Below are 25938 nucleotides of genomic sequence, written 5' to 3' on the forward strand. Positions count from 1 at the left end.
TATCTCCAGAAGCCGTCTCATAAAACAAGCTCGTTAAGACAGGCGAGGGGAGGCTCCGCCCCTCTGGTCACCCCACGGGTCCTCGTCTTGCAGGGCTGTTTAAGTGGCTTCCATCTTGACTCTCTCCTCTGCCGTGCAGCACTTTGATCGCTCAGCTTCTGTAAATCACTCAGTCCTCCTCTCCACTCTCCTGGCATTAAACCAGGTGTTTGAGCAGCAAAACAGGGTTTTTATAGAGCGTCATCATCTATGCTCCTCCACCCTACCATCCCTCCACCTCTTCTCAAATCTACGTCAGACAGGGAAGAGAGAGAGAGTGTGTGTGTGCATGATACACAGAGAGTGTCAGACTGACGAAAGAATTGAAGGTACTTTGTTGGAGTCAACCCCCTCCCATCCAGCAACACCATGGTCTTTTCATTACACTATCCATCCCTCTCCTCACCCATCCTCACCCCTCCCCACCTCTCCTCACCTCTCCATCCCTCTCCTCACCCCTCCTCACCCCTCCCCACACCCCTCCTCACCCTCTCTATCCCTCTCCTCACCCACACCCCTCCCCACCTCTCCATCCCTCTCCTCACCTCTCCTCACCCCTCCCCACCTCTCCTCTCCTCACCCCTCCCCACCTCTCCATCCCTCCTCTCCTCACCCCTCTCCTCACCCCCACCTCTCCCCACCCCTCTCCACCTCTCTGCTGCATCTAGCCTGATGAAGAACCCCTTGGAGTGGCCAACACTCCCTTTGAGCTAAAATAGACAATCATCCCTGGGCTGAAACCCTGGACACACTGGGTCCTAACCCTGGACACACTGGGTCCTAACCCTGGACACACTGGGTCCTAACCCTGGACACACTGGGTCCTGGGTCCTAACCCTGGACATACTGGGTCCTGGGTCCTAACCCTGGACATACTGGGTCCTAACCCTGGACACACTGGGTCCTAACCCTGGACACACTGGGTCCTAACCCTGGACACACTGGGTCCTGGGTCCTAACCCTGGACATACTGGGTCCTGGGTCCTAACCCTGGACATACTGGGTCCTAACCCTGGACACACTGGGTCCTAACCCTGGACATACTGGGTCCTAACCCTGGACATACTGGGTCCTAACCCTGGACATACTGGGTCCTAACCCTGGACACACTGGGTCCTGGGTCCTAACCCTGGACATACTGGGTCCTAACCCTGGACACACTGGGTCCTAACCCTGGACATACTGGGTCCTAACCCTGGACATACTGGGTCCTAACCCTGGACACACTGGGTCCTAACCCTGGACACACTGGGTCCTGGGTCCTAACCCTGGACATACTGGGTCCTAACCCTGGCCGGCACATACAAATTTCCCTCTGAGGGATCAATAAAATATATCATCATCATCATGCATGCGTGCACATACATCAGTGTGTGTGCTTAAATAACACCCCAAGCTACATCACCTGTGCTATACTACACAACGATATTCAGTGTGACACCCCCTAAGATGGAGGGGGGGCCTGGTTTCCCTGGTGTCTTGGCTAATCAAAGACATGAGTAAAATATAAGCACTGTTATCAAGGCCATGCCCACTTCATTTAACAAGGCCTCTGCTACGCACAGTTACTCATCTCAACAACCACACACTGACACACCATTGATAAGACAGGACTTTAGTTGGCCGGCAGAGAAAAGACACAACACTTCATCCCACTGAGTCCACACTGTCCTCCTATCGTGTCACATGATTCTGATGAGTCACAGCCCCATCTAGTGGTCAAAATGCAGAGCTGCAGGTCCATTTAAATCTCTTGCGCAACCAATAGGTAAAACATATATTTTCATACGTATTGGCGCTTGTAATATGCTTAAATGTGATTAAGTGAGGTGATTAAACCTGGACAGGAAGCCGTGCGTGTTTCTATATCCGTCCAGCTTCACGACCAGGTCGAGGCGATGTCAACACCCTCCAGCAAACTGCTCATAAAGGACTAAGTCAGACGCCATTAACACAGTAAAAGATAGGAAATGAATGAGGCAGGTGTATGGATGTAGAGTACTGCATTACCCTCTCTAACCTTTCTCTCTTTACCCCTCCCTCCCCTTCTCTCTCCCTACACACCTCCCTCCTTCTCTTCTCTCAGTTCAATTCTCGTTCCCTCCCTCCCTCTCTTTCCATCTCTCTCCTTCTCTCACCACTCCCTCTCTCCTCTCTCCCTCCCTCCATGACTGATTATATTGCATGTGTCCATGTGTTCTCTGTGGTTTGTAATAGCCCGCCTGAACGTCCTTACCTGTTAAGTACAACAGAGTAATGAAGGTGAACTGGAGAATTAAAAAAAAGTTGGTGCACTTTCTAAAGCCCGAGGCCAACTGTTTTCCAAAGGTAATTTACCTGACGAGAGCAGAGACTCTGTAGGGAGCCCTGTCCTTACCGCTAATGTGCCATTGACTTAGCTGGAGAGGATGAAGGAGATTTAACAGTACTTTCTTGTCTCTCGCAGTCTCTCTCTTTTCCTGTTTCTCTCGCTCTCTTCCCTCTTTCTCTCTCTCTAACCTTTAATAAATGAAGAGTAGGTAGGATTCAAACCTTTGTAACATATTTTCATTGTAAACAATGTCGTTTGTTTGAAGAGGTATTAAATGTGTTTCATATTTAACTTCCCTTTGACCCTTTGATGTCAGGGCTCATTCCTCATGTTACAGTGATGCTCAACCCAGCTCCTCCTCATGTTACAGTGATGCTCAACCCAGCTCCTCCTCATGTTACAGTGATGCTCAACCCAGCTCCTCCTCATGTTACAGTGATGCTCAACCCAGCTCCTCCTCATGTTACAGTGATGCTCAACCCAGCTCCTCCTCATGTTACAGTGATGCTCAACCCAGCTCATTCCTCATGTTACAGTGATGCTCAACCCAGCTCCTCCTCATGTTACAGTGATGCTCAACCCAGCTCCTCCTCATGTTACAGTGATGCTCAACCCAGCTCCTCCTCATGTTACAGTGATGCTCAACCCAGCTCCTCCTCATGTTACAGTGATGCTCAACCCAGCTCCTCCTCATGTTACAGTGATGCTCAACCCAGCTCCTCCTCATGTTACAGTGATGCTCAACCCAGCTCCTCCTCATGTTACAGTGATGCTCAACCCAGCTCCTCCTCATGTTACAGTGATGCTCAACCCAGCTCCTCCTCATGTTACAGTGATGCTCAACCCAGCTCCTCCTCATGTTACAGTGATGCTCAACCCAGCTCCTCCTCATGTTACAGTGATGCTCAACCCAGCTCCTCCTCATGTTACAGTGATGCTCAACCCAGCTCCTCCTCATGTTACAGTGATGCTCAACCCAGCTCCTCCTCATGTTACAGTGATGCTCAACCCAGCTCCTCCTCATGTTACAGTGATGCTCAACCCAGCTCCTCCTCATGTTACAGTGATGCTCAACCCAGCTCCTCCTCATGTTACAGTGATGCTCAACCCAGCTCCTCCTCATGTTACAGTGATGCTCAACCCAGCTCCTCCTCATGTTACAGTGATGCTCAACCCAGCTCCTCCTCATGTTACAGTGATGCTCAACCCAGCTCCTCCTCATGTTACAGTGATGCTCAACCCAGCTCCTCATCATGTTACAGTGATGCTCAACCCAGCTCCTCCTCATGTTACAGTGATGCTCAACCCAGCTCCTCCTCATGTTACAGTGATGCTCAACCCAGCTCCTCCTCATGTTACAGTGATGCTCAACCCAGCTCCTCCTCATGTTACAGTGATGCTCAACCCAGCTCCTCCTCATGTTACAGTGATGCTCAACCCAGCTCCTCCTCATGTTACAGTGATGCTCAACCCAGCTCCTCCTCATGTTACAGTGATGCTCAACCCAGCTCCTCCTCATGTTACAGTGATGCTCAACCCAGCTCCTCCTCATGTTACAGTGATGCTCAACCCAGCTCCTCCTCATGTTACAGTGATGCTCAACCCAGCTCCTCCTCATGTTACAGTGATGCTCAACCCAGCTCCTCATCATGTTACAGTGATGCTCAACCCAGCTCCTCCTCATGTTACAGTGATGCTCAACCCAGCTCCTCCTCATGTTACAGTGATACTCAACCCAGCTCCTCCTCATGTTACAGTGATGCTCAACCCAGCTCCTCCTCATGTTACAGTGATGCTCAACCCAGCTCCTCCTCATGTTACAGTGATGCTCAACCCAGCTCCTCCTCATGTTACAGTGATACTCAACCCAGCTCCTCATCATGTTACAGTGATACTCAACCCAGCTCCTCCTCATGTTACAGTGATACTCAACCCAGCTCCTCCTCATGTTACAGTGATACTCAACCCAGCTCCTCCTCATGTTACAGTGATACTCAACCCAGCTCCTCCTCATGTTACAGTGATGCTCAACCCAGCTCCTCCTCATGTTACAGTGATACTCAACCCAGCTCCTCCTCATGTTACAGTGATACTCAACCCAGCTCCTCCTCATGTTACAGTGATACTCAACCCAGCTCCTCGTCATGTTACAGTGATGCTCAACCCAGCTCCTCCTCATGTTACAGTGATACTCAACCCAGCTCCTCATCATGTTACAGTGATACTCAACCCAGCTCCTCATCATGTTACAGTGATACTCAACCCAGCTCCTCCTCATGTTACAGTGATACTCAACCCAGCTCCTCCTCATGTTACAGTGATACTCAACCCAGCTCCTCATCATGTTACAGTGATACTCAACCCAGCTCCTCCTCATGTTACAGTGATACTCAACCCAGCTCCTCCTCATGCAGTGCAGGGGCATACTCCCCATAGAGAACTCCCATCAACTGCATAACTAATACCAAATACTACAGTTTAATCTTCCTGCCAAGATTCAAATCCTAAAATATCTGGTGATGGACAGGTGACACACCTACAGTGTAGCTAGGTGTCTGAGGCGTCTGAGGTGTCTAAACCAGGGATAACAAGGTCAAATACAGTTCATTCAGTGGCAGAGCATCAAATACTATTTTATTTGTAGCCCTTTTTGCAAGCAATGTCACAAGGGACTTCACAGATCAACACCTATAACCAACCTAGACCCTCAGTTCAGCACCTGAGACACGTGTCTCTTTTAGGAGAGAGACACGCACAGACACTCTACAGTGACCACTCGAATATGACGACACACACACACACACACTCAAACAGACACACACACAGAGATCCTTGACAGATAGAGAAACGGAGCAGGATAAATCCCATATCCAGGGGAAAAGCTGAGAGAGGAAGAGGATTAGTGATGATTAACTGTGCAGTAAACAATGTTGATAGAAGCAACAGAAATAAACTACTGTTGTAAAAGAAACTTAAGAACAGCACTAAAAAAAACGACAATACGGATGTTGCCGTAAAAGTTGTGACAGATGAACAGTATAGTTTCCATGCAGATTTAGAGATCGTAGCTTGTGCATCAATAAAACTGCCTGCTAAATGAATACATTGAATACATATGAATTATTGGGTGTGCTTGCCTTTGGCAAGGCGTAGTTTTAGGCATAATTTAAGTTTAACTAACTAGCTAGCTAGCCACAGTCACTAACGTCACTAACCCGCGCGCGATTACCTACACTAACAGTAGAACATCAGTTTAGTTAGCTCGACAAGGTTATTAACTTCTGGGAGATAACGACTGCTAGCTACCTAAAACAACAAGACAGCTGCAGAAACGCAACAAACAAAGGCCAGGTTATTCCCATGTAGCTAGCTGTGTTTCCAGGCTGTGAACAACCTGTATTTTTGTACGCCCTTCGACTGGTTAGATCCTGCGATTCCCGCACAGCAGCAGTCTACTAGTTAGCGTATAGCTGTACAACTTACTTACCGGTACGGGAGTCAGGTCTGCATCTAGAAGCAAGACGGAGCACAGACTAAGGTTTATAGATGAACTTTCACTGATGATACTTTCTAGACATGTATTGGTACCTGACCTGACCATCTTCATCACCGTCCAATCACACACCTTCCTCTGCTGTGCTGTTAATTACTTAACAAGCTCTTATTGGGAGATAATGGACCTGACGGTGTCTGATCCTGTCAGATTAGACCTGCGAAATGAGAGCAGTGCAGCCTATCAGAGAGGACACACTTTACACCAGCCTGATAACCCTTCCACTACATTCTACAGTCACGTTTAAATGTATTCATTTAGTGGTCGCTTTTATCCAAAGTGACACACTTTTCAGTAAAGGTGGGGAGTGCTAGGTGCTTTTAGGAAGTAGAGCCGAAAATCAAAGATTATAAGTGCCTTAATTGTTCTAAAGGTATTTTGGTGGAGGAGTCAAGGAATGGTCTGTCTTGACCTTATAGTAATGCAGTCTATGTCATGTGATGTGTAAATATCCAATGTCTATTCACCTGGATTTCCCTGTGATTTTGCTGCTTGTGTGCGCGTGTGTGTGCGTGTGTGGTGGAAAGTGTGAATGGCACTACACTGACCCCTAGTGTAGAAACGCTGGAACAGCACCCAGGGAGGTGGGGCTGACTGTGCCTTCGTAATGAGAACAGCATCGCCTGCTCATAGTTTGTCAGGACAAGAGGCCTTTTCTGGCCTCTTCTGCACGTCGGACGATTCACACCTCTGCATCGTTCATTATTGTATGATACTGAACACCTCGTTGGGCATTATCCTTTACATTTAAAGGTGTAAGTTAACACTAGACCACTCTAGTAATATTTGTTCAGTTAAATACCTTAGAACAGTGATACATATGCCAGGTTGACATTGGTGTTATGAAAGCAACACAGCTACAGCTCATTCATAATGGCTGTGTTATATTTATAGTAGGTGTGTGAATGATCAAGCATTGACAATAATCAATAGTATTGGTGGTCCTGAGGCTGTAGGGGCCACAACATTGTAAGGGGGCCCCATAAAAGGCTTAGGACAGCTCTGATGAAACTGTACTGTGAAATTACGTACTGGTGTTTATTGTTTCAACATTGCAACACTCTAGAATAATGTGGCTTGTAATGAAATAATCTTTCAAGTGACAAGTTCTAAGAATTAGATTTTTATTAACTCTTGAATTTACAGCTCATGCTTTTTCTTTGCCAATCAAAACATGAAAATAGCCAATAGCAAGAGAGACATTTTGATAAATGTTATACTGTAGGAACAATAAATGATCCACTTTTAATTCTGCATTCAGATTCTTCTTTACTGCATCAACACTACTGTGTCTTCCAGAGGAGAACCAGCATGTGGGTTCTTCTATCACATCTGGAAGGACTTCAGCAGGAAGTCACCATAGATCCTGAAGTAGTCGATATTCATGCCCTTATGGTTGGGGAACCTGATTGACTTATTGGGCAGTTGTATCAGGAAATTATTCTTGTCTTTCAGCTCTATGACAATCTGTGGAGGGTTTTACGGTGTTAGTGCCCCCATAAAGTCACTGGAGTTTTCAGAATGCCATTAAACAACAACTTTTTGAATGGCTTCCTGTTTCAAACAAAAGCTTGTATGCATTTCCATCCATCAAACTACAAGATCTTACCTTGACATCGGAGTCCCTCTGCAGGGTGTTTTCAACTCTATCCTCATTTGTGTACTCGTCCCCGTTAGTCACTGAGTTGATCACAATTATGGTACCATCACTAGGATCATCCCAACGGGGGTTAAAGTGCAGTGCAAAATTCTTACAATCACGACCCAGGTCTATTTCAAACCTGAAAGCACAGAAGATGGGGTTTGAAATCAGATGTACAACTCAGTCAAGTGTACACGCTCAATAGGATGGGTTTTACACAAAACCGAACTTGCAGGTAGGCTGTTTTAGAATGTGGTACAAGTAAAAGTTAATTTTGTTGACTCGTACAGGTTATGTTTATCTTACCTCTTATCAAATCTTACCTAGTACAATCAGCAGGAATCTTCCCTTGCACTGTCAGTTTTTGTCCAATAGCCAGATTCAGATTCTTTAGATCCAACTCCTGGAAACAGCAATGTGGTACATGAGGAAGGGTATTTGAATTTCTAGACATATTGTGTTCACCACTGGATTCTAAGTATCATGTGTATAAATAAAAAACCCTTACCATGATTTCACTGATGTTGAGGTGCCTTGAACCTGTGGTGTTAGAATCAGAATGAGTTTTATTCGCCATGAAAGTTCACATAGACAAGGAATTTACTGTGGCAGGAACAGAGTTGGCTAATGTTACTTTTTAGAGTAACTAATTACAGTTATTAGTTACATTTCTTGTAAAGTAACTATTTACGTTACTTAGTTACTAGCTGTAAAGAGTAATTGGCGTTAAGTTACTTTTGCGTTACATTAAGAAAAGTTGTTTATTTCTAGAAATTCACCTCGGTCACTCTAATGCCCAGAAGGCACATTTAATGCAATAGCACATATTGTACTGAATATTTAGTGTCACTTGCATATAACATGATCAATCCTCATTATACAGCAAGACGGATCAAGGTAATAATCGACCATAATGAAAAGTAATATTTGCATTAAGTTCTTGAATCAAGAAACTCTTTAATCAATAAATAATGTTGTAAAATGCCAGGCAGAAGTCTGGTAGTTAGTTAGCTCTACAATTTACCGGGGCTAGGTTTGAATCTAGGAGCAAAACTAAGCTAAGCTAATAACTATAATGTACAGGGCAACAATGTGCATAGTGCGTTTGCCATTGTAAGAGAAATGTATTATTAAAAAAACTTGATTTTTTTACAGGAACAGTTTTTATGGTGATGAATGTGCTCTCTCTACTGTGTAATACATTTTTACAAACTCCTCAAAACAAGTCCCAACACGATATTGATCAAATAATAAAACAACAATTGAATGAATAAAAATTGTATGGAATCATGTTGTATACCATGTCACCTCTAAAGACAAAATCAGCTGATGTCTATCTGTGTGTGTGTGGTTGTGTTGGTAAAGAGTTCAAACTAAAACATGTCCAGATGTCAACCCTAGTCATAGAACTCACCTGTGGATGAAGTCTTCTTCTGAGATGAAGGAGATGCTGGGTGTTGATGTGAGGAGTAGAGAGAGATCTCAGTTATATATACACACCAGGATGTACACCAGGATGGAGGAGGGGCGGTCAGGCATGTCCTAACCTGAACAATTACCTTCATGAGAATCTCTTGATACAGACTCCTTTTACATGAGTCATACATTTTCAAGGAAGTTTTCAAAACAGGTAACAATGCTTTGCCATGTCAAGCGTTCTAAATGTATGAATCAGTCAAATTATTATTGTTAGATATTTTCACTTAATTACCAGATAAGGTGTGTAATTAGTTTTGTGAATGCAACACTCTTCTGTAATAGAAGGGGCCACAGCAACTTAAAGCAAAGAATGTGTGTGTGAGAATGTGTTCCGCTATTGCAGGCTACTTCACAAGAAACAATGTATAGAGGAGGGGGAAAACCAAAAACCAAAACTCTATTTGCGATTATAAAGAGAATAAATCTTTATTGGTCCACACACATTCGAGCAGCACACAAACACACACGTGCTCCGGTGTCCACTGGAAAAATGCATCCTCTTCCTGGTGTCATTTAGAGACATTTGTATTGGTCCGTATGTGATACACACACACTCATGCAGGGAGTGGTAATCCTGTTCATCATTTACATAAGCTGGACTGTGACAATGAACAAGATCAGGTCTGAAACTGTGACATGTAACAGACTGATGATACCAACTTGTATGAGCAGTAAAAGTTGAGTATACCCTAGATCAGGGGTCGGCAACCTTTTTGATAGGATTCGCTATTAACAAAAAATCTTGGCAGTCAACTGTGCCATATCAACATTAACGTTTACCTTTAATTATATCACAATTTAATAGTTCAGTAGATTCAAACTGTCACATAACACATACAATGCAGTGAGGAATTTGGTTGCTTGCTTCAGTGGCATTATTTTTAGGTCTAACCTAAACTTGTAGTGTTGGTTTGCTTTTCATAATTGGACACAGCGAATCAGATGGCCTCTGCCCTTTCTGCCTGATCTTGGTATGATTTGTCATGTTCGTTTCAAAGTGGCACTTAACGCTGGATGTACGGCACAAAACATTTTCATGTTCAAGTGCATACGGCACAATCTTTTTGATCAATAAAACCATATTCTTCTCTCCAAGAGGGCTGAAATGACCTAACATCAACTGTTGCCTTCTTTTGCGTCGCCATTTCTCAACCTCGCCAGAAAGTTCAGCACTATGGTGAGCGCCAACTGCACAATTGCTGACATGTGATGTCAACGTCACCGTGACAACTATAACTGTTTATTTTTTACTTGATTATGATTAAGGATTAATAGGTAATTTGTCATGCAAATACAACCAGGACTCAAACATTTCTCAAACTAAACAAATCATTATAATTTTGTAATAAATATAATATTCATCTGCATGTGCTTGCCGCGGAGTTAATTTTCCCTCAGCGTGCCCTTTGGCACGAGTGCCTAAGGTTGCCGATCCCTGCCCTCGATTTTGTAACATTCAAGACTTCTGTGGAAATCAAGTACATGCCAGAACAAAACAAAAGCCAAACCAAAATAATGGGTTTCAGAAAAGAACTTTCTGATTCCATGGAATCAGGATGGCTGAACGGGGGTGTTAAAGATCACACCATCTCGTGGTGTATTGCTTTATCATAGGACTGGTTTTGATCAAAATAAGGATCATGAGTCCTGAAGCGCTAGCGAGGCTATTCAATAGTTAAAAAGAATTTAACTTGTAGTGTTGGGTACCTGCCACCTTTTGTTCCAATGTTATATTTCTCAGCGAAACTACTAAATGAGTGTCTGCAGGTCACATGCTCACACACAATCATCATCCTCATTGCTGGTAGTTTAGTTTGACTTATTATTTGAGTGTAAAAATTTGTAGTTTTGCTTATAACTTTTGACAGCTGTGTCTGACAAATTTACATTTACATTTAGTTATTTAGCAGACGCTCTTATCCAGAGCGACTTATAGTAAGTACAGGGACATTCCCCCCGAGGCAAGTAGGGTGAAGTGCCTTGCCCAAGGACACAACGTCATTTTGCACGGCCGGGAATCGAACTGGAAACCTTCATATTACTAGCCCGACTCCCTCACCGCTCAGCCACCTGACTCCCTCACAAATATGTTGGTTTCCATGGATTCATTGGGTCATGGCAAATCCATGGATACCAATCCTGCCAGGATCGAACAACCGCCTGTCCCTTATTTTGAAATGTGACGTATGTTGTCATTTGTTTTAAAATATTTGACATATCGGCAACAAATGTGGTATGGGTCATTCATGGCATGCCCTCTATACCGGAGAGTTAGTTCAGGCATGGCACTCAGGCAGCGCGCGTCATCCGCTTATTAACTACACCTTTGTTAGCCTGCTCAAGCCCAATAGGCACTGTCCTATAAGGCGGCATAAAAGGCCGCGCAGATACGCACACACTCAGCCCCGGTTGCTGTATGATCAGTGCTGCTGCCGCCCTCCACCATCCCCTTCTCCCCCATGCTGTCTGTATGTTCTATCCATCAGGGGGATTATATCTTTTTGCTCCCTGCCTCATATGTCATGTATGTATGTGTCCCATCGAGGAGGCAGGGAGCGCTTCCCTTAGATCATCCACTCCGCCAAAGTCAAACCTATTTCCATGTCATGGTTATCAATAAATGCTCAAATCTAATGCGAGAGCGTCTTGACTGAACTCTCTTTCTCTTTCCAACATGCAGCGTATTTATTCGGCTTATCAAACTGTCTATCTCAGGAGTATATTTCTATTGTCTGGACAAGCAAAATAACACCTTTGCAAAGATTTGTTGTAATCAAGACCAAGAAAGATACGTTTATCTGTAGTATCTTCATAGATGTCTAGCTCTGAGAGAGCAACACCTGTAGGTGTTTAGTTGTGTGAGTCTCACCTGTAGTACATTATCTATCCAAACTTGTTTTTGGAGAGCGATAAATAGTTAAAAGCCACTTCCAGGCAATTAAAAAAATGGTTTTATTTCATCAAAAATATCAGTCCAGTAGTATGTAGAATTTGTGCCATTTGACACATTTACATTTATTCATTTAGCAGACGCTTTTATCCAAAGCGACTTCCAAGAGAGAGCTTTACAAAGTAAAGACACATAATGTCTGGGCGGATATAGAAGGCTGCAACAACTTCAAAGAAAAACGTGTGTGTGTCTGTGTGATTATTAAAAGACTACAACTACTTGTTTAACAAGATACACAATGTATAGGGGATTAGGACAGCAAAAAAAAAAAACTCTACTCTATTGTCGATTTTGGTTAGCATACAAGTACAATGACATTGTAGAGAAACACTGGTGCCCTATCCTTCCTGATCAGTATCTGCTCCTCGGGTTGTGACAATCAAAATTTCTGTGGAAATCAAGTATAAGCCATAGAAACAAGAAAGACACACAAGAAAACAAGAAAGTCAAGATTCGCTGATACCAAGGAAATGGGTATTAAATCAAAACCTGCTCATTCCATGGAACCATGAGATTGCTGGGCATGTACAGACACCCAGACACCCACACATACTCACACACTCACACACAATGCAGTCTATGGCATGTGATGTGTGTAAGTGACCGCTATATATCAGCCTCATGTGTTTGCTTAATGTTTTTGTTGTTTGTATGACTTCCTTGTAATGTTCGTACATACAATTACTCATGCATACCTCTAGGTGGCAGGTGTGTTTATTTGTTTGGTAATTGTTAGATATGAGAGCACATGTTAGTGATGGGCATTCCGGCTCTTTTTCGTGAGCTGGCTCGTATGGCTCAGCTCACTAAAAAGAGCCGGCTCTTTTGGCTCCCTAACGGCTCTTTGAAACTAACATCGGGTCAAGCGAACCATTCCTAAGTACCGTTGTACTCCCGGAACAAGTGCGTCTTGAGCCTTTTCTTGAAGGTGGAGAGACAGTCAGTATCTCTGATGGAGGTGGGGAGTTGATTCCACCACTGGGGGGCCAGACAGGAGAAGAGCTTGTGTTGGGACCGGGCGGTCTTGAGCGGTGGGACCACCAGGCGGTTGTCTGAAGAAGACCGTAGGTGGCGGGTGGGGGTGTAAGGCTGCAGGAGAGACTTGATGTAGACGGGTGCAGTCCCGTTCACTGCTCGGAAGGTCAATACCAGGGTCTTGAATCTGATACGGGCCATGATAGGTAGCCAGTGGAGAGAGATGAGGAGCGGGGTAACATGGGAGCGTCTGGGTAGATTGTAGACCAGGCGGGCCGCTGCGTTCTGAATCCTCTGAAGAGGGCGGGTTGCACATGCTGGGAGACCAGCGAGCAGCGAGTTGCAATAGTCCAACTTGGAGAGGACAAGTGCTTGGACTAGCAGCTGGGTGGAGTGCTCAGACAGGTATCTCCTGATCTTCCGGATGTTGTAGAGGGTGAATCTACACGACCGGGAGACCGCAGCTGTATGCTACAGTTTTCACGGTGCGCAAACCGCGAGAGAGAGAGAAAATAAACCGTGGAGCATCAGTCGAGACTCTCTGCGTCTTATTCATTCCAAGGGCAGTTACAATGTGTAAGTATCCAATATCTATTCACCTGGATTTCCCTGTGATTTTGCTGCTTGTGTGCACGTGTGTGTGCGTGTGTGGTGGAAAGTGTGAATGGCACTACACTGACCCCTAGTGTAGAAACGCTGGAACAGCACCCAGGGAGGTGGGGCTGACTGTGCCTTCGTAATGAGAACAGCATCGCCTGCTCATAGTTTGTTGTCAGGACAAGAGGCCTTTTCTGGCCTCTTCTGCGCGTCGGACGGTTCACACCTCTGCATCGTTCATTATTGTATGATACTGAACACCTCGTTGGGCATTATCCTTTACATTTAAAGGTGTAAGTTAACACTAGACCACTCTAGTAATATTTGTTCAGTTAAATACCTTAGAACAGTGATACATATGCCAGGTTGACATTGGTGTTATGAAAGCAACACAGCTACAGCTCATTCATAATGGCTGTGTTATATTTATAGTAGGTGTGTGAATGATCAAGCATTGACAATAATCAATAGTATTGGTGGTCCTGAGGCTGTAGGGGCCACAACATTGTAAGGGGGCCCCATAAAAGGCTTAGGACAGCTCTGATGAAACTGTACTGTGAAATTACGTACTGGTGTTTATTGTTTCAACATTGCAACACTCTAGAATAATGTGGCTTGTAATGAAATAATCTTTCAAGTGACAAGTTCTAAGAATTAGATTTTTATTAACTCTTGAATTTACAGCTCATGCTTTTTCTTTACCAATCAAAACATGAAAATAGCCAATAGCAAGAGAGACATTTTGATAAATGTTATACTGTAGGAACAATAAATGATCCACTTTTAATTCTGCATTCAGATTCTTCTTTACTGCATCAACACTACTGTGTCTTCCAGAGGAGAACCAGCATGTGGGTTCTTCTATCACATCTGGAAGGACTTCAGCAGGAAGTCACCATAGATCCTGAAGTAGTCGATATTCATGCCCTTATGGTTGGGGAACCTGATTGACTTATTGGGCAGGTGTATCAGGAAATTATTCTTGTCTTTCAGCTCTATGACAATCTGTGGAGGGTTTTACGGTGTTAGTGCCCCCATAAAGTCACTGGAGTTTTCAGAATGCCATTAAACAACAACTTTTTGAATGGCTTCCTGTTTCAAACAAAAGCTTGTATGCATTTCCATCCATCAAACTACAAGATCTTACCTTGACATTGGAGTCCCTCTGCAGGGTGTTTTCAACTCTATCCTCATTTGTGTCCAGGTTCCCGTCAGTCACTGAGTTGAGCACAGTTATGGTACCATCACTAGGATCATCCCAACGGGGGTTAAAGTGCAGTGCAAAATTCTTACAATCACGACCCAGGTCTATTTCAAACCTGAAAGCACAGAAGATGGGGTTTGAAATCAGATGTACAACTCAGTCAAGTGTACACGCTCAATAGGATGGGTTTTACACAAAACCGAACTTGCAGGTAGGCTGTTTTAGAATGTGGTACAAGTAAAAGTTAATTTTGTTGACTCGTACAGGTTATGTTTATCTTACCTCTTATCAAATCTTACCTCTTATCAAATCTTACCTAGTACAATCAGCAGGAATCTTCCCTTGCACTGTCAGTTTTTGTCCAATAGCCAGATTCAGATTCTTTAGATCCAACTCCTGGAAACAGCAATGTGGTACATGAGGAAGGGTATTTGAATTTCTAGACATATTGTGTTCACCACTGGATTCTAAGTATCATGTGTATAAATAAAAAACCCTTACCATGATTTCACTGATGTTGAGGTGCCTTGAACCTGTGGTGTTAGAATCAGAATGAGTTTTATTCGCCATGAAAGTTCACATAGACAAGGAATTTACTGTGGCAGGAACAGAGTTGGCTAATGTTACTTTTTAGAGTAACTAATTACAGTTATTAGTTACATTTCTTGTAAAGTAACTATTTACGTTACTTAGTTACTAGCTGTAAAGAGTAATTGGCGTTAAGTTACTTTTGCGTTACATTAAGAAAAGTTGTTTATTTCTAGACAATTCACCTCGGTCACTCTAATGCCCAGAAGGCACATTTAATGCAATAGCACATATTGTACTGAATATTTAGTGTCACTTGCATATAACATGATCAATCCTCATTATACAGCAAGACGGATCAAGGTAATAATCGACCATAATGAAAAGTAATATTTGCATTAAGTTCTTGAATCAAGAAACTCTTTAATCAATAAATAATGTTGTAAAATGCCAGGCAGAAGTCTGGTAGTTAGTTAGCTCTACAATTTACCGGGGCTAGGTTTGAATCTAGGAGCAAAACTAAGCTAAGCTAATAACTATAATGTACAGGGCAACAATGTGCATAGTGCGTTTGCCATTGTAAGAGAAATGTATTATTAAAAAAACTTGATTTTTTTACAGGAACAGTTTTTATGGTGATGAATGTGCTCTCTCTACTGTGTAATACATTTTTACAAACTCCTCAAAACAAGTCCCAACACGATATTGATCAAATAATAAAACAACAATTGAATGAATAAAAATTGTATGGAATCATGTTGTATACCATGTCACCTCTAAAGACAAAATCAGCTGATGTCTATCTGTGTGTGTGTGGTTGTGTTGGTAAAGAGTTCAAACTAAAACATGTCCAGATGTCAACCCTAGTCATAGAACTCACCTGTGGATGAAGTCTTCTTCTGAGATGAAGGAGATGCTGGGTGTTGATGTGAGGAGTAGAGAGAGATCTCAGTTATATATACACACCAGGATGTACACCAGGATGGAGGAGGGGCGGTCAGGCATGTCCTAACCTGAACAATTACCTTCATGAGAATCTCTTGATACAGACTCCTTTTACATGAGTCATACATTTTCAAGGAAGTTTTCAAAACAGGTAACAATGCTTTGCCATGTCAAGCGTTCTAAATGTATGAATCAGTCAAATTATTATTGTTAGATATTTTCACTTAATTACCAGATAAGGTGTGTAATTAGTTTTGTGAATGCAACACTCTTCTGTAATAGAAGGGGCCACAGCAACTTAAAGCAAAGAATGTGTGTGTGAGAATGTGTTCCGCTATTGCAGGCTACTTCACAAGAAACAATGTATAGAGGAGGGGGAAAACCAAAAACCAAAACTCTATTTGCGATTATAAAGAGAATAAATCTTTATTGGTCCACACACATTCGAGCAGCACACAAACACACACGTGCTCCGGTGTCCACTGGAAAAATGCATCCTCTTCCTGGTGTCATTTAGAGACATTTGTATTGGTCCGTATGTGATACACACACACTCATGCAGGGAGTGGTAATCCTGTTCATCATTTACATAAGCTGGACTGTGACAATGAACAAGATCAGGTCTGAAACTGTGACATGTAACAGACTGATGATACCAACTTGTATGAGCAGTAAAAGTTGAGTATACCCTAGATCAGGGGTCGGCAACCTTTTTGATAGGATTCGCTATTAACAAAAAATCTTGGCAGTCAACTGTGCCATATCAACATTAACGTTTACCTTTAATTATATCACAATTTAATAGTTCAGTAGATTCAAACTGTCACATAACACATACAATGCAGTGAGGAATTTGGTTGCTTGCTTCAGTGGCATTATTTTTAGGTCTAACCTAAACTTGTAGTGTTGGTTTGCTTTTCATAATTGGACACAGCGAATCAGATGGCCTCTGCCCTTTCTGCCTGATCTTGGTATGATTTGTCATGTTCGTTTCAAAGTGGCACTTAACGCTGGATGTACGGCACAAAACATTTTCATGTTCAAGTGCATACGGCACAATCTTTTTGATCAATAAAACCATATTCTTCTCTCCAAGAGGGCTGAAATGACCTAACATCAACTGTTGCCTTCTTTTGCGTCGCCATTTCTCAACCTCGCCAGAAAGTTCAGCACTATGGTGAGCGCCAACTGCACAATTGCTGACATGTGATGTCAACGTCACCGTGACAACTATAACTGTTTATTTTTTACTTGATTATGATTAAGGATTAATAGGTAATTTGTCATGCAAATACAACCAGGACTCAAACATTTCTCAAACTAAACAAATCATTATAATTTTGTAATAAATATAATATTCATCTGCATGTGCTTGCCGCGGAGTTAATTTTCCCTCAGCGTGCCCTTTGGCACGAGTGCCTAAGGTTGCCGATCCCTGCCCTCGATTTTGTAACATTCAAGACTTCTGTGGAAATCAAGTACATGCCAGAACAAAACAAAAGCCAAACCAAAATAATGGGTTTCAGAAAAGAACTTTCTGATTCCATGGAATCAGGATGGCTGAACGGGGGTGTTAAAGATCACACCATCTCGTGGTTTATTGCTTTATCATAGGACTGGTTTTGATCAAAATAAGGATCATGAGTCCTGAAGCGCTAGCGAGGCTATTCAATAGTTAAAAAGAATTTAACTTGTAGTGTTGGGTACCTGCCACCTTTTGTTCCAATGTTATATTTCTCAGCGAAACTACTAAATGAGTGTCTGCAGGTCACATGCTCACACACAATCATCATCCTCATTGCTGGTAGTTTAGTTTGACTTATTATTTGAGTGTAAAAATTTGTAGTTTTGCTTATAACTTTTGACAGCTGTGTCTGACAAATTTACATTTACATTTAGTTATTTAGCAGACGCTCTTATCCAGAGCGACTTATAGTAAGTACAGGGACATTCCCCCCGAGGCAAGTAGGGTGAAGTGCCTTGCCCAAGGACACAACGTCATTTTGCACGGCCGGGAATCGAACTGGAAACCTTCATATTACTAGCCCGACTCCCTCACCGCTCAGCCACCTGACTCCCTCACAAATATGTTGGTTTCCATGGATTCATTGGGTCATGGCAAATCCATGGATACCAATCCTGCCAGGATCGAACAACCGCCTGTCCCTTATTTTGAAATGTGACGTATGTTGTCATTTGTTTTAAAATATTTGACATATCGGCAACAAATGTGGTATGGGTCATTCATGGCATGCCCTCTATACCGGAGAGTTAGTTCAGGCATGGCACTCAGGCAGCGCGCGTCATCCGCTTATTAACTACACCTTTGTTAGCCTGCTCAAGCCCAATAGGCACTGTCCTATAAGGCGGCATAAAAGGCCGCGCAGATACGCACACACTCAGCCCCGGTTGCTGTATGATCAGTGCTGCTGCCGCCCTCCACCATCCCCTTCTCCCCCATGCTGTCTGTATGTTCTATCCATCAGGGGGATTATATCTTTTTGCTCCCTGCCTCATATGTCATGTATGTATGTGTCCCATCGAGGAGGCAGGGAGCGCTTCCCTTAGATCATCCACTCCGCCAAAGTCAAACCTATTTCCATGTCATGGTTATCAATAAATGCTCAAATCTAATGCGAGAGCGTCTTGACTGAACTCTCTTTCTCTTTCCAACATGCAGCGTATTTATTCGGCTTATCAAACTGTCTATCTCAGGAGTATATTTCTATTGTCTGGACAAGCAAAATAACACCTTTGCAAAGATTTGTTGTAATCAAGACCAAGAAAGATACGTTTATCTGTAGTATCTTCATAGATGTCTAGCTCTGAGAGAGCAACACCTGTAGGTGTTTAGTTGTGTGAGTCTCACCTGTAGTACATTATCTATCCAAACTTGTTTTTGGAGAGCGATAAATAGTTAAAAGCCACTTCCAGGCAATTAAAAAAATGGTTTTATTTCATCAAAAATATCAGTCCAGTAGTATGTAGAATTTGTGCCATTTGACACATTTACATTTATTCATTTAGCAGACGCTTTTATCCAAAGCGACTTCCAAGAGAGAGCTTTACAAAGTAAAGACACATAATGTCTGGGCGGATATAGAAGGCTGCAACAACTTCAAAGAAAAACGTGTGTGTGTGTCTGTGTGATTATTAAAAGACTACAACTACTTGTTTAACAAGATACACAATGTATAGGGGATTAGGACAGCAAAAAAAACAAAACTCTACTCTATTGTCGATTTTGGTTAGCATACAAGTACAATGACATTGTAGAGAAACACTGGTGCCCTATCCTTCCTGATCAGTATCTGCTCCTCGGGTTGTGACAATCAAAATTTCTGTGGAAATCAAGTATAAGCCATAGAAACAAGAAAGACACACAAGAAAACAAGAAAGTCAAGATTCGCTGATACCAAGGAAATGGGTATTAAATCAAAACCTGCTCATTCCATGGAACCATGAGATTGCTGGGCATGTACAGACACCCAGACACCCACACACACTCACACACCCACACACACTCACACGCATCTTCCTGGGAAGTAATAGTAGGCATGTTAAGTAGGCGTGTTTAAGCTCTGTGTTTCGAGCTTAATTTAAAAGAATGTGATTAGATGCTGAGATGCATCGTTGGTTCACCACAAACAGGTAAGACTTAAATTTTTGGTTGCAGAAATCTTTCATTCTGTGCTACTCAGTTTTGTACATTGGGTTGTGTTGAAAGTTGAAATATTAAATGTTTAATTGTCCATTGAATGCAATTAGACACTGTGGGTGAACTATTCTGAAATTTGAAAATATTATATGATTGTATGAATGATCATACCACTCTTTGCTTTAAAATAGTGCCAATTTTCTTATCGCTAAAAATAAACTGAAATCCTCAGAACATCAAACTAGTCTTACATCAAAATACAGTCAGAAATAAAAAGAGAGACAACACAGAAATCTGTCATTATGGAAGCCAAGAACAGTTATCAACGTAGGATTAAGCACCATCTGTCTTCCCAGGTTAAAGATGCAGTGTGCTGATATCAAGCTGGAGGTTCGCACTACAAATCAAGGCTACGCTCGCATGAGATGGGACAACATCCCTAACAGTCTGCTAAACGTGGGCGCGAAGTTGGAGCTCTGCAGATGGAATGCTGTAGAGTCACTAGATGTTATGAAAAGCTACGGATCCTGTGACACCAAACAAAACCTGAACCGTGGACTGCAGCTCCGACTCGTGACCAAGGATGGTGGAGTCATCAGTGAGAGCCGCATGCTGGATGATGCATATTGGAACCGCCCCACTGAGATTATCAAGCAAGTCTGCAACTGTACACGGAGGAAGGCTGGGCCTGTGCTCGCCTTTTAATTAACAAATGCTTTACTGATTATAAAACATGTTTTGCAAACTCATGGGTTGGATTGTACCCATCAGAATGCAGTCCTAGTAACAACTTGCAGGACTGCCAATGGGCATGGGTAAAAAATTTCTATTTACGACACTTTGGATGTGATCATTATGTCTACGAATTTAGATCTAAAATCTGTTTGGCACCTGGGGCACAGGCCCGCTTCTTCCTGGCTAACGATTATAACCTTTGTGCAGCCACTGCACTATGGGAGAGTGAATCTTGTTGTAAAACAGGAAGTGCCTAGTATTCCTCTCCTCTTTGTTTTAAAGAATGATGATGCTTATCCAAAGCCTTAATAAATAAGGACTTATTATAATCAAATAATTACTGAAAATATTTTTAGGAGTCGTTTTTATGAAGTTGATGTTGACTGACTCCCTGTTTGATTTGGTATTTTGCTCTGATTTTAACTGCTGTTGCTGTTCTCTTCTTCCTGATTAAAAGTCGATGACAAGTTTCAATCTGAAAAATCTAGTTCATTTAATCTGATTTTTTTCACAAGGTTTCATGATGTTGTCCACACAGGGCATCTGAACACAAAATAAATGATGATCGTTTTCAATACATTTTGAATGTTTTATTTAACTTTGGGGGTGGGGTTCAATGATTCTATTAGCTTGAATTTAAGTGAATGACATGAATGACATTTGATATACAAGATGCATCTCTCCATAATGTAGGTAAATAACAGTTAAAATAGTTTGTTTGACGGCATCCACTACCTGAATGCTGAACCGCAGGTCCAACACGATTTACAATTCATAAGTTTGTAAGTTTGAAAATGAAAATTAAGTTGAAAGTGTTAAATATTTGCAGTACAGTGCTATGTATAGACAAGCAAAATAACACTTTTGCAAAGATTTGTTGTAATCAAGACCAAGAAAGAAAAGTTTAGCTGTAAGTATCTTCATAGATGTCTAGCTCTGAGAGAGCAACACCTGTAGGTGTTTAGTTGTGTGAGTCTCACCTGTAGGTGTTTAGTTGTGTGAGTCTCACCTGTAGGTGTTTAGTTGTGTGAGTCTCACCTGTAGGTGTTTAGTTGTGTGAGTCTCACCTGTAGGTGTTTAGTTGTGTGAGTCTCACCTGTAGGTGTTTAGTTGTGTGAGTCTCACCTGTAGGTGTTTAGTTGTGTGAGTCTCACCTGTAGGTGTTTAGTTGTGTGAGTCTCACCTGTAGGTGTTTAGTTGTGTGAGTCTCACCTGTAGGTGTTTAGTTGTGTGAGTCTCACCTGTAGGTGTTTAGTTGTGTGAGTCTCACCTGTAGGTGTTTAGTTGTGTGAGTCTCACCTGTAGGTGTTTAGTTGTGTGAGTCTCACCTGTAGGTGTTTAGTTGTGTGAGTCTCACCTGTAGGTGTTTAGTTGTGTGAGTCTCACCTGTAGGTGTTTAGTTGTGTGAGTCTCACCTGTAGGTGTTTAGTTGTGTGAGTCTCACCTGTAGGTGTTTAGTTGTGTGAGTCTCACCTGTAGGTGTTTAGTTGTGTGAGTCTCACCTGTAGGTGTTTAGTTGTGTGAGTCTCACCTGTAGGTGTTTAGTTGTGTGAGTCTCACCTGTAGGTGTTTAGTTGTGTGAGTCTCACCTGTAGGTGTTTAGTTGTGTGAGTCTCACCTGTAGGTGTTTAGTTGTGTGAGTCTCACCTGTAGGTGTTTAGTTGTGTGAGTCTCACCTGTAGGTGTTTAGTTGTGTGAGTCTCACCTGTAGGTGTTTAGTTGTGTGAGTCTCACCTGTAGGTGTTTAGTTGTGTGAGTCTCACCTGTAGGTGTTTAGTTGTGTGAGTCTCACCTGTAGGTGTTTAGTTGTGTGAGTCTCACCTGTAGGTGTTTAGTTGTGTGAGTCTCACCTGTAGGTGTTTAGTTGTGTGAGTCTCACCTGTAGGTGTTTAGTTGTGTGAGTCTCACCTGTAGGTGTTTAGTTGTGTGAGTCTCACCTGTAGGTGTTTAGTTGTGTGAGTCTCACCTGTAGGTGTTTAGTTGTGTGAGTCTCACCTGTAGGTGTTTAGTTGTGTGAGTCTCACCTGTAGGTGTTTAGTTGTGTGAGTCTCACCTGTAGGTGTTTAGTTGTGTGAGTCTCACCTGTAGGTGTTTAGTTGTGTGAGTCTCACCTGTAGGTGTGAAAGCGTTTTCCAGTTGCCTCTCATTGACCCCTGGACAGAGCTGCCCTGCCAGGCGCTAGCCAGCCAATCAGGAGAGACTTGGGGTTCAGTGCCTTGCTCAAGGACACTTCCACACATGGCCAGGAGGAGTCGGGGATCAAACCACCGACCTGGCAGTTAGCGGGTGACCTTCTCTACCCCCTGAGCCATGGTCATCCCACCTTGGCATAACAAAGATTTGTTCTGCACATTTTTATTGTTATTCTTTGTATAAGAACCTGTGAGCACAGGGAGAAAATGCAAACTTCACACAGAAAGGCCAGATAGATAACCCACCTGAGCACAGGTAGACCAGATAGATAACCCACCTGAGCACAGATAGACCAGATAGATAACCCACCTGAGCACAGGGAGACCAGATAGATAACCCACCTGAGCACAGGGAGACCAGATAGATAACCCACCTGAGCACAGGTCCCACACACACTCCTCTTTGGGTCGGATCTCAGTTATATATACACCAGGCTGGAAGAGGGGTGTTCAGGCACGTCCTAACCTGAGCACTGACCTTAATGTGAACTTACCAAGCTTGTTTTCACAAGGGTGTGATAGAAAATGACTTTATTTAAGATGTCTATAATATTCTTTTGGCCGAGAACAGTTATCGCTTAAGTTTGAACTTCCCTTAACTGGAATGCTCTTTGGCTGTTAGAAATTAAAGTAGATATGGGTAGTGAAGACAAATAGTAAATGAGTGCTATTCAGACGTGTGTGTGTGCGCACACTTGTACTTCATTCCCTACAGAAGTCAACAAGGTCTGGACACGCAGGAGGTTTGATACAGAACTTCATTGGATAGTGTTCTCCCCGTGCGGGTGTTGGCGAAAGAGACAGGGAGAGTGTTGAATGGATCTTTTAATAACTAACTAGCTAACTTGACATTGTTAGTTTGTTGTGTCATGTGTTCTTATTTGCAGGCTTTCCTGTGGTGGTTCTATCACTATGTGCGTCAAAAATTCAAACCTAAACAATACTAAATTGAATTCCCTTTGAAAACAGGAAAATGAGTGGTCAGAGCCGATATTTCCCTTCAATTCATGACAACTCCAACGCGTCAGCGGATATTTGGTCCACTTTGATCCACAACCATGAAACACTTCATTTAAAGTTGCAACAACAACAACATACGAAACAACGTTTCGTTCAGCCGAAGCCCGCCACAGTGCGTCCTGACTCATGGTCCGGTATTCTAGCGGCGCAAGAATACCAGCCGCTGGATGTGTTTAGCCCCGGTGCCGGGGGTCCCTCCGCGCGCTGGAGTGAAGAGGACGATATTTGCGAGTTGGACATCCGACTGAAAGAGATAGAGCTTGTAACGCTGATGGGAGAGAGCTTTGATACAATAAGATGTAGGTCTTATTAATGTCTTGTATTTGTTTTCTGTTGAAAGAGCAGTAAAATGTACGTGTTTTAATAAGAAATTGTTTCTCTCTCTATGTCCTTCATAGATGCCTTCCTGAGCAACGTTCAGTATGATAAAGTCAAACAGCTAAAAAGAAGAAAATGAGCTTGACACCCGACCGAAAAGACTATGCCCACAGACATCCATCAGTAATTGTTTATTTTCACAGAATAAAATTGTTGGTCCACAACCCGCTAACAATTCATCGGTCAGCATCTTTAGCATTTCACTTTCAAATCACGCCATCTCGTTCTCCATTCTAGTCTTCAGATCAATAAACCACCGTTATAATGTGAAAGATGTTTAATTTACAAAGCTCGTCAGCATCTATACAGGTTCTAGACAGAAACGTTTTGTGGTACAGCACATGGTAAGATATAACCTCAACCCTGGGCCTTATCTGATCCAGCAGCACAAGAAACGCTGGACAGAAAAGACACACAGTCGGGAATTAAGACATTACTCACATATTTACACGCTCGCGCACGCACACACACCAGGTGGTGTTTTTTTGCCTGTCCCCGTTGCATCTCGAACAAACACAACAAACACAACTTTTTATATGTACAGTTTTATATGATAAAAAAAAAAGGTATTCGTAAAAAATCAAAACAGTCATTTGCATTAATAACAGGGCTGAAGAGAAGGGCGAGACGGAGGACTTCTCTCAGAGTGGCCTTCTAGTTGCTGCTCATGCGCTCCTGGCTGTCATGGAAACCCCAGCGATCAGTCCTGCTGGACTTGTCCCAGGAAGCCATTGCAAGGACATCGCGTGCATTGCAAGGACATCGCGTGTCTACATTCCGTTCGAAACAAACTAAGCTACCGACAGACCTTTCCGTTCTGTATTCACCAACGGGTTTCTTTGCTAACTCACTTCGTGTATTTCGACTGAATGAAGTGCACTTATGCAGTATTTCACTACTCAACGTTAAAAGTTAAGATTTAGCCGTTAACGACGAAATCAAACGCTAATCATTCGTATCGTTGTAGAACGTGTAACGTTGGAACAGTCATCACAAAGATAGCTAAGCGTTGAAGACCAAACCTACGGCCTAACAATGCTTTTCAAGCCTCTGCTTGAAACTAAATAGATGTAGCAGCTTCCCTGTCAGAAACACAGATACTTTCTTCTCACTGGGCTGGGTCTGAAGGACAAGTGACATGGTATCCATATTCTGGACATGCTTGTATGTACACTGGAGATTGGCATAGCTCAGCGGTCGAGCATGTGACGTCAGATCAAGAGGTGACAGCATCTAATCTCCTCTCTGTTTCTCACTTTGACAAAAGTCTCTGCTGAAGGAAAACTATTATTACACCGCGATCCATTTTCTCTCCTTTCAGTCTTTCAGAAAACATATCATCAATTGTACTCAACAACTTGACAGAAACCGCCATCTTTCACTTTAGCAGGTCTTAAGATGTCTTAATGACTTATCTACAGTACAAAGTAACAAAACTACAGAGAACTGATCTGAAATGATTGACAGGTTGAGACGGAACACATTACTCTTCAGTAATTCTAGAATCCCAGAATATGCATCAGGGTGCATATTCTGAAAGAGTGGTCTTTCCCCAGGATGACAGAGGAAATAAAATAAAAAAAATGAGAAAGAAGACAGAGAAGAATTAAAAGAACCTTCGATCAGTCTTGCTATACAAGTTCCCAGGGAGCAGAGTTCAGATTCCCAGGCTCTGGTGTCAGAGCTTGTTGGAGAGGACCACCATGCAGTACCGCCTTCCAAACACCAGGGG

General features: G+C 42.8%; 3 protein-coding genes across 3 annotated transcripts in view; 1 reads left to right on the forward strand and 2 right to left on the reverse strand.

Annotated features, from left to right (window-relative positions):
• Positions 1 to 25930, forward strand: part of mafa (MAF bZIP transcription factor a) — a 212839-nt gene extending 186909 nt beyond the window's left edge. The window contains exon 2 of the mRNA XM_067248455.1: positions 25916 to 25930. The gene's annotated coding sequence lies outside the window, so the exon portion shown is untranslated. The remainder of the gene's footprint in view (positions 1 to 25915) is intronic.
• On the reverse strand, positions 7019 to 9089 carry LOC136955628 (beta-galactoside-binding lectin-like). Its single transcript, XM_067249358.1, has 5 exons — positions 8960 to 9089; positions 8054 to 8085; positions 7869 to 7948; positions 7513 to 7684; positions 7019 to 7370 (listed from the first exon to the last, which is right to left on the reverse strand). Exons 2-5 carry the CDS (start codon positions 8054 to 8056, stop codon positions 7230 to 7232), a joined length of 396 nt encoding a protein of 131 aa, XP_067105459.1. The 5' UTR covers positions 8057 to 8085; positions 8960 to 9089; the 3' UTR covers positions 7019 to 7229.
• On the reverse strand, positions 14192 to 16288 carry LOC136955617 (beta-galactoside-binding lectin-like). Its single transcript, XM_067249341.1, has 5 exons — positions 16159 to 16288; positions 15252 to 15283; positions 15067 to 15146; positions 14694 to 14865; positions 14192 to 14551 (listed from the first exon to the last, which is right to left on the reverse strand). Exons 2-5 carry the CDS (start codon positions 15252 to 15254, stop codon positions 14411 to 14413), a joined length of 396 nt encoding a protein of 131 aa, XP_067105442.1. The 5' UTR covers positions 15255 to 15283; positions 16159 to 16288; the 3' UTR covers positions 14192 to 14410.
• Positions 25931 to 25938: the final 8 nt, after the last annotated feature.

The sequence above is a fragment of the Osmerus mordax genome, chromosome 13 (assembly GCF_038355195.1).
Source record: "Osmerus mordax isolate fOsmMor3 chromosome 13, fOsmMor3.pri, whole genome shotgun sequence".
NCBI classification, from domain to species: domain Eukaryota; kingdom Metazoa; phylum Chordata; class Actinopteri; order Osmeriformes; family Osmeridae; genus Osmerus; species Osmerus mordax.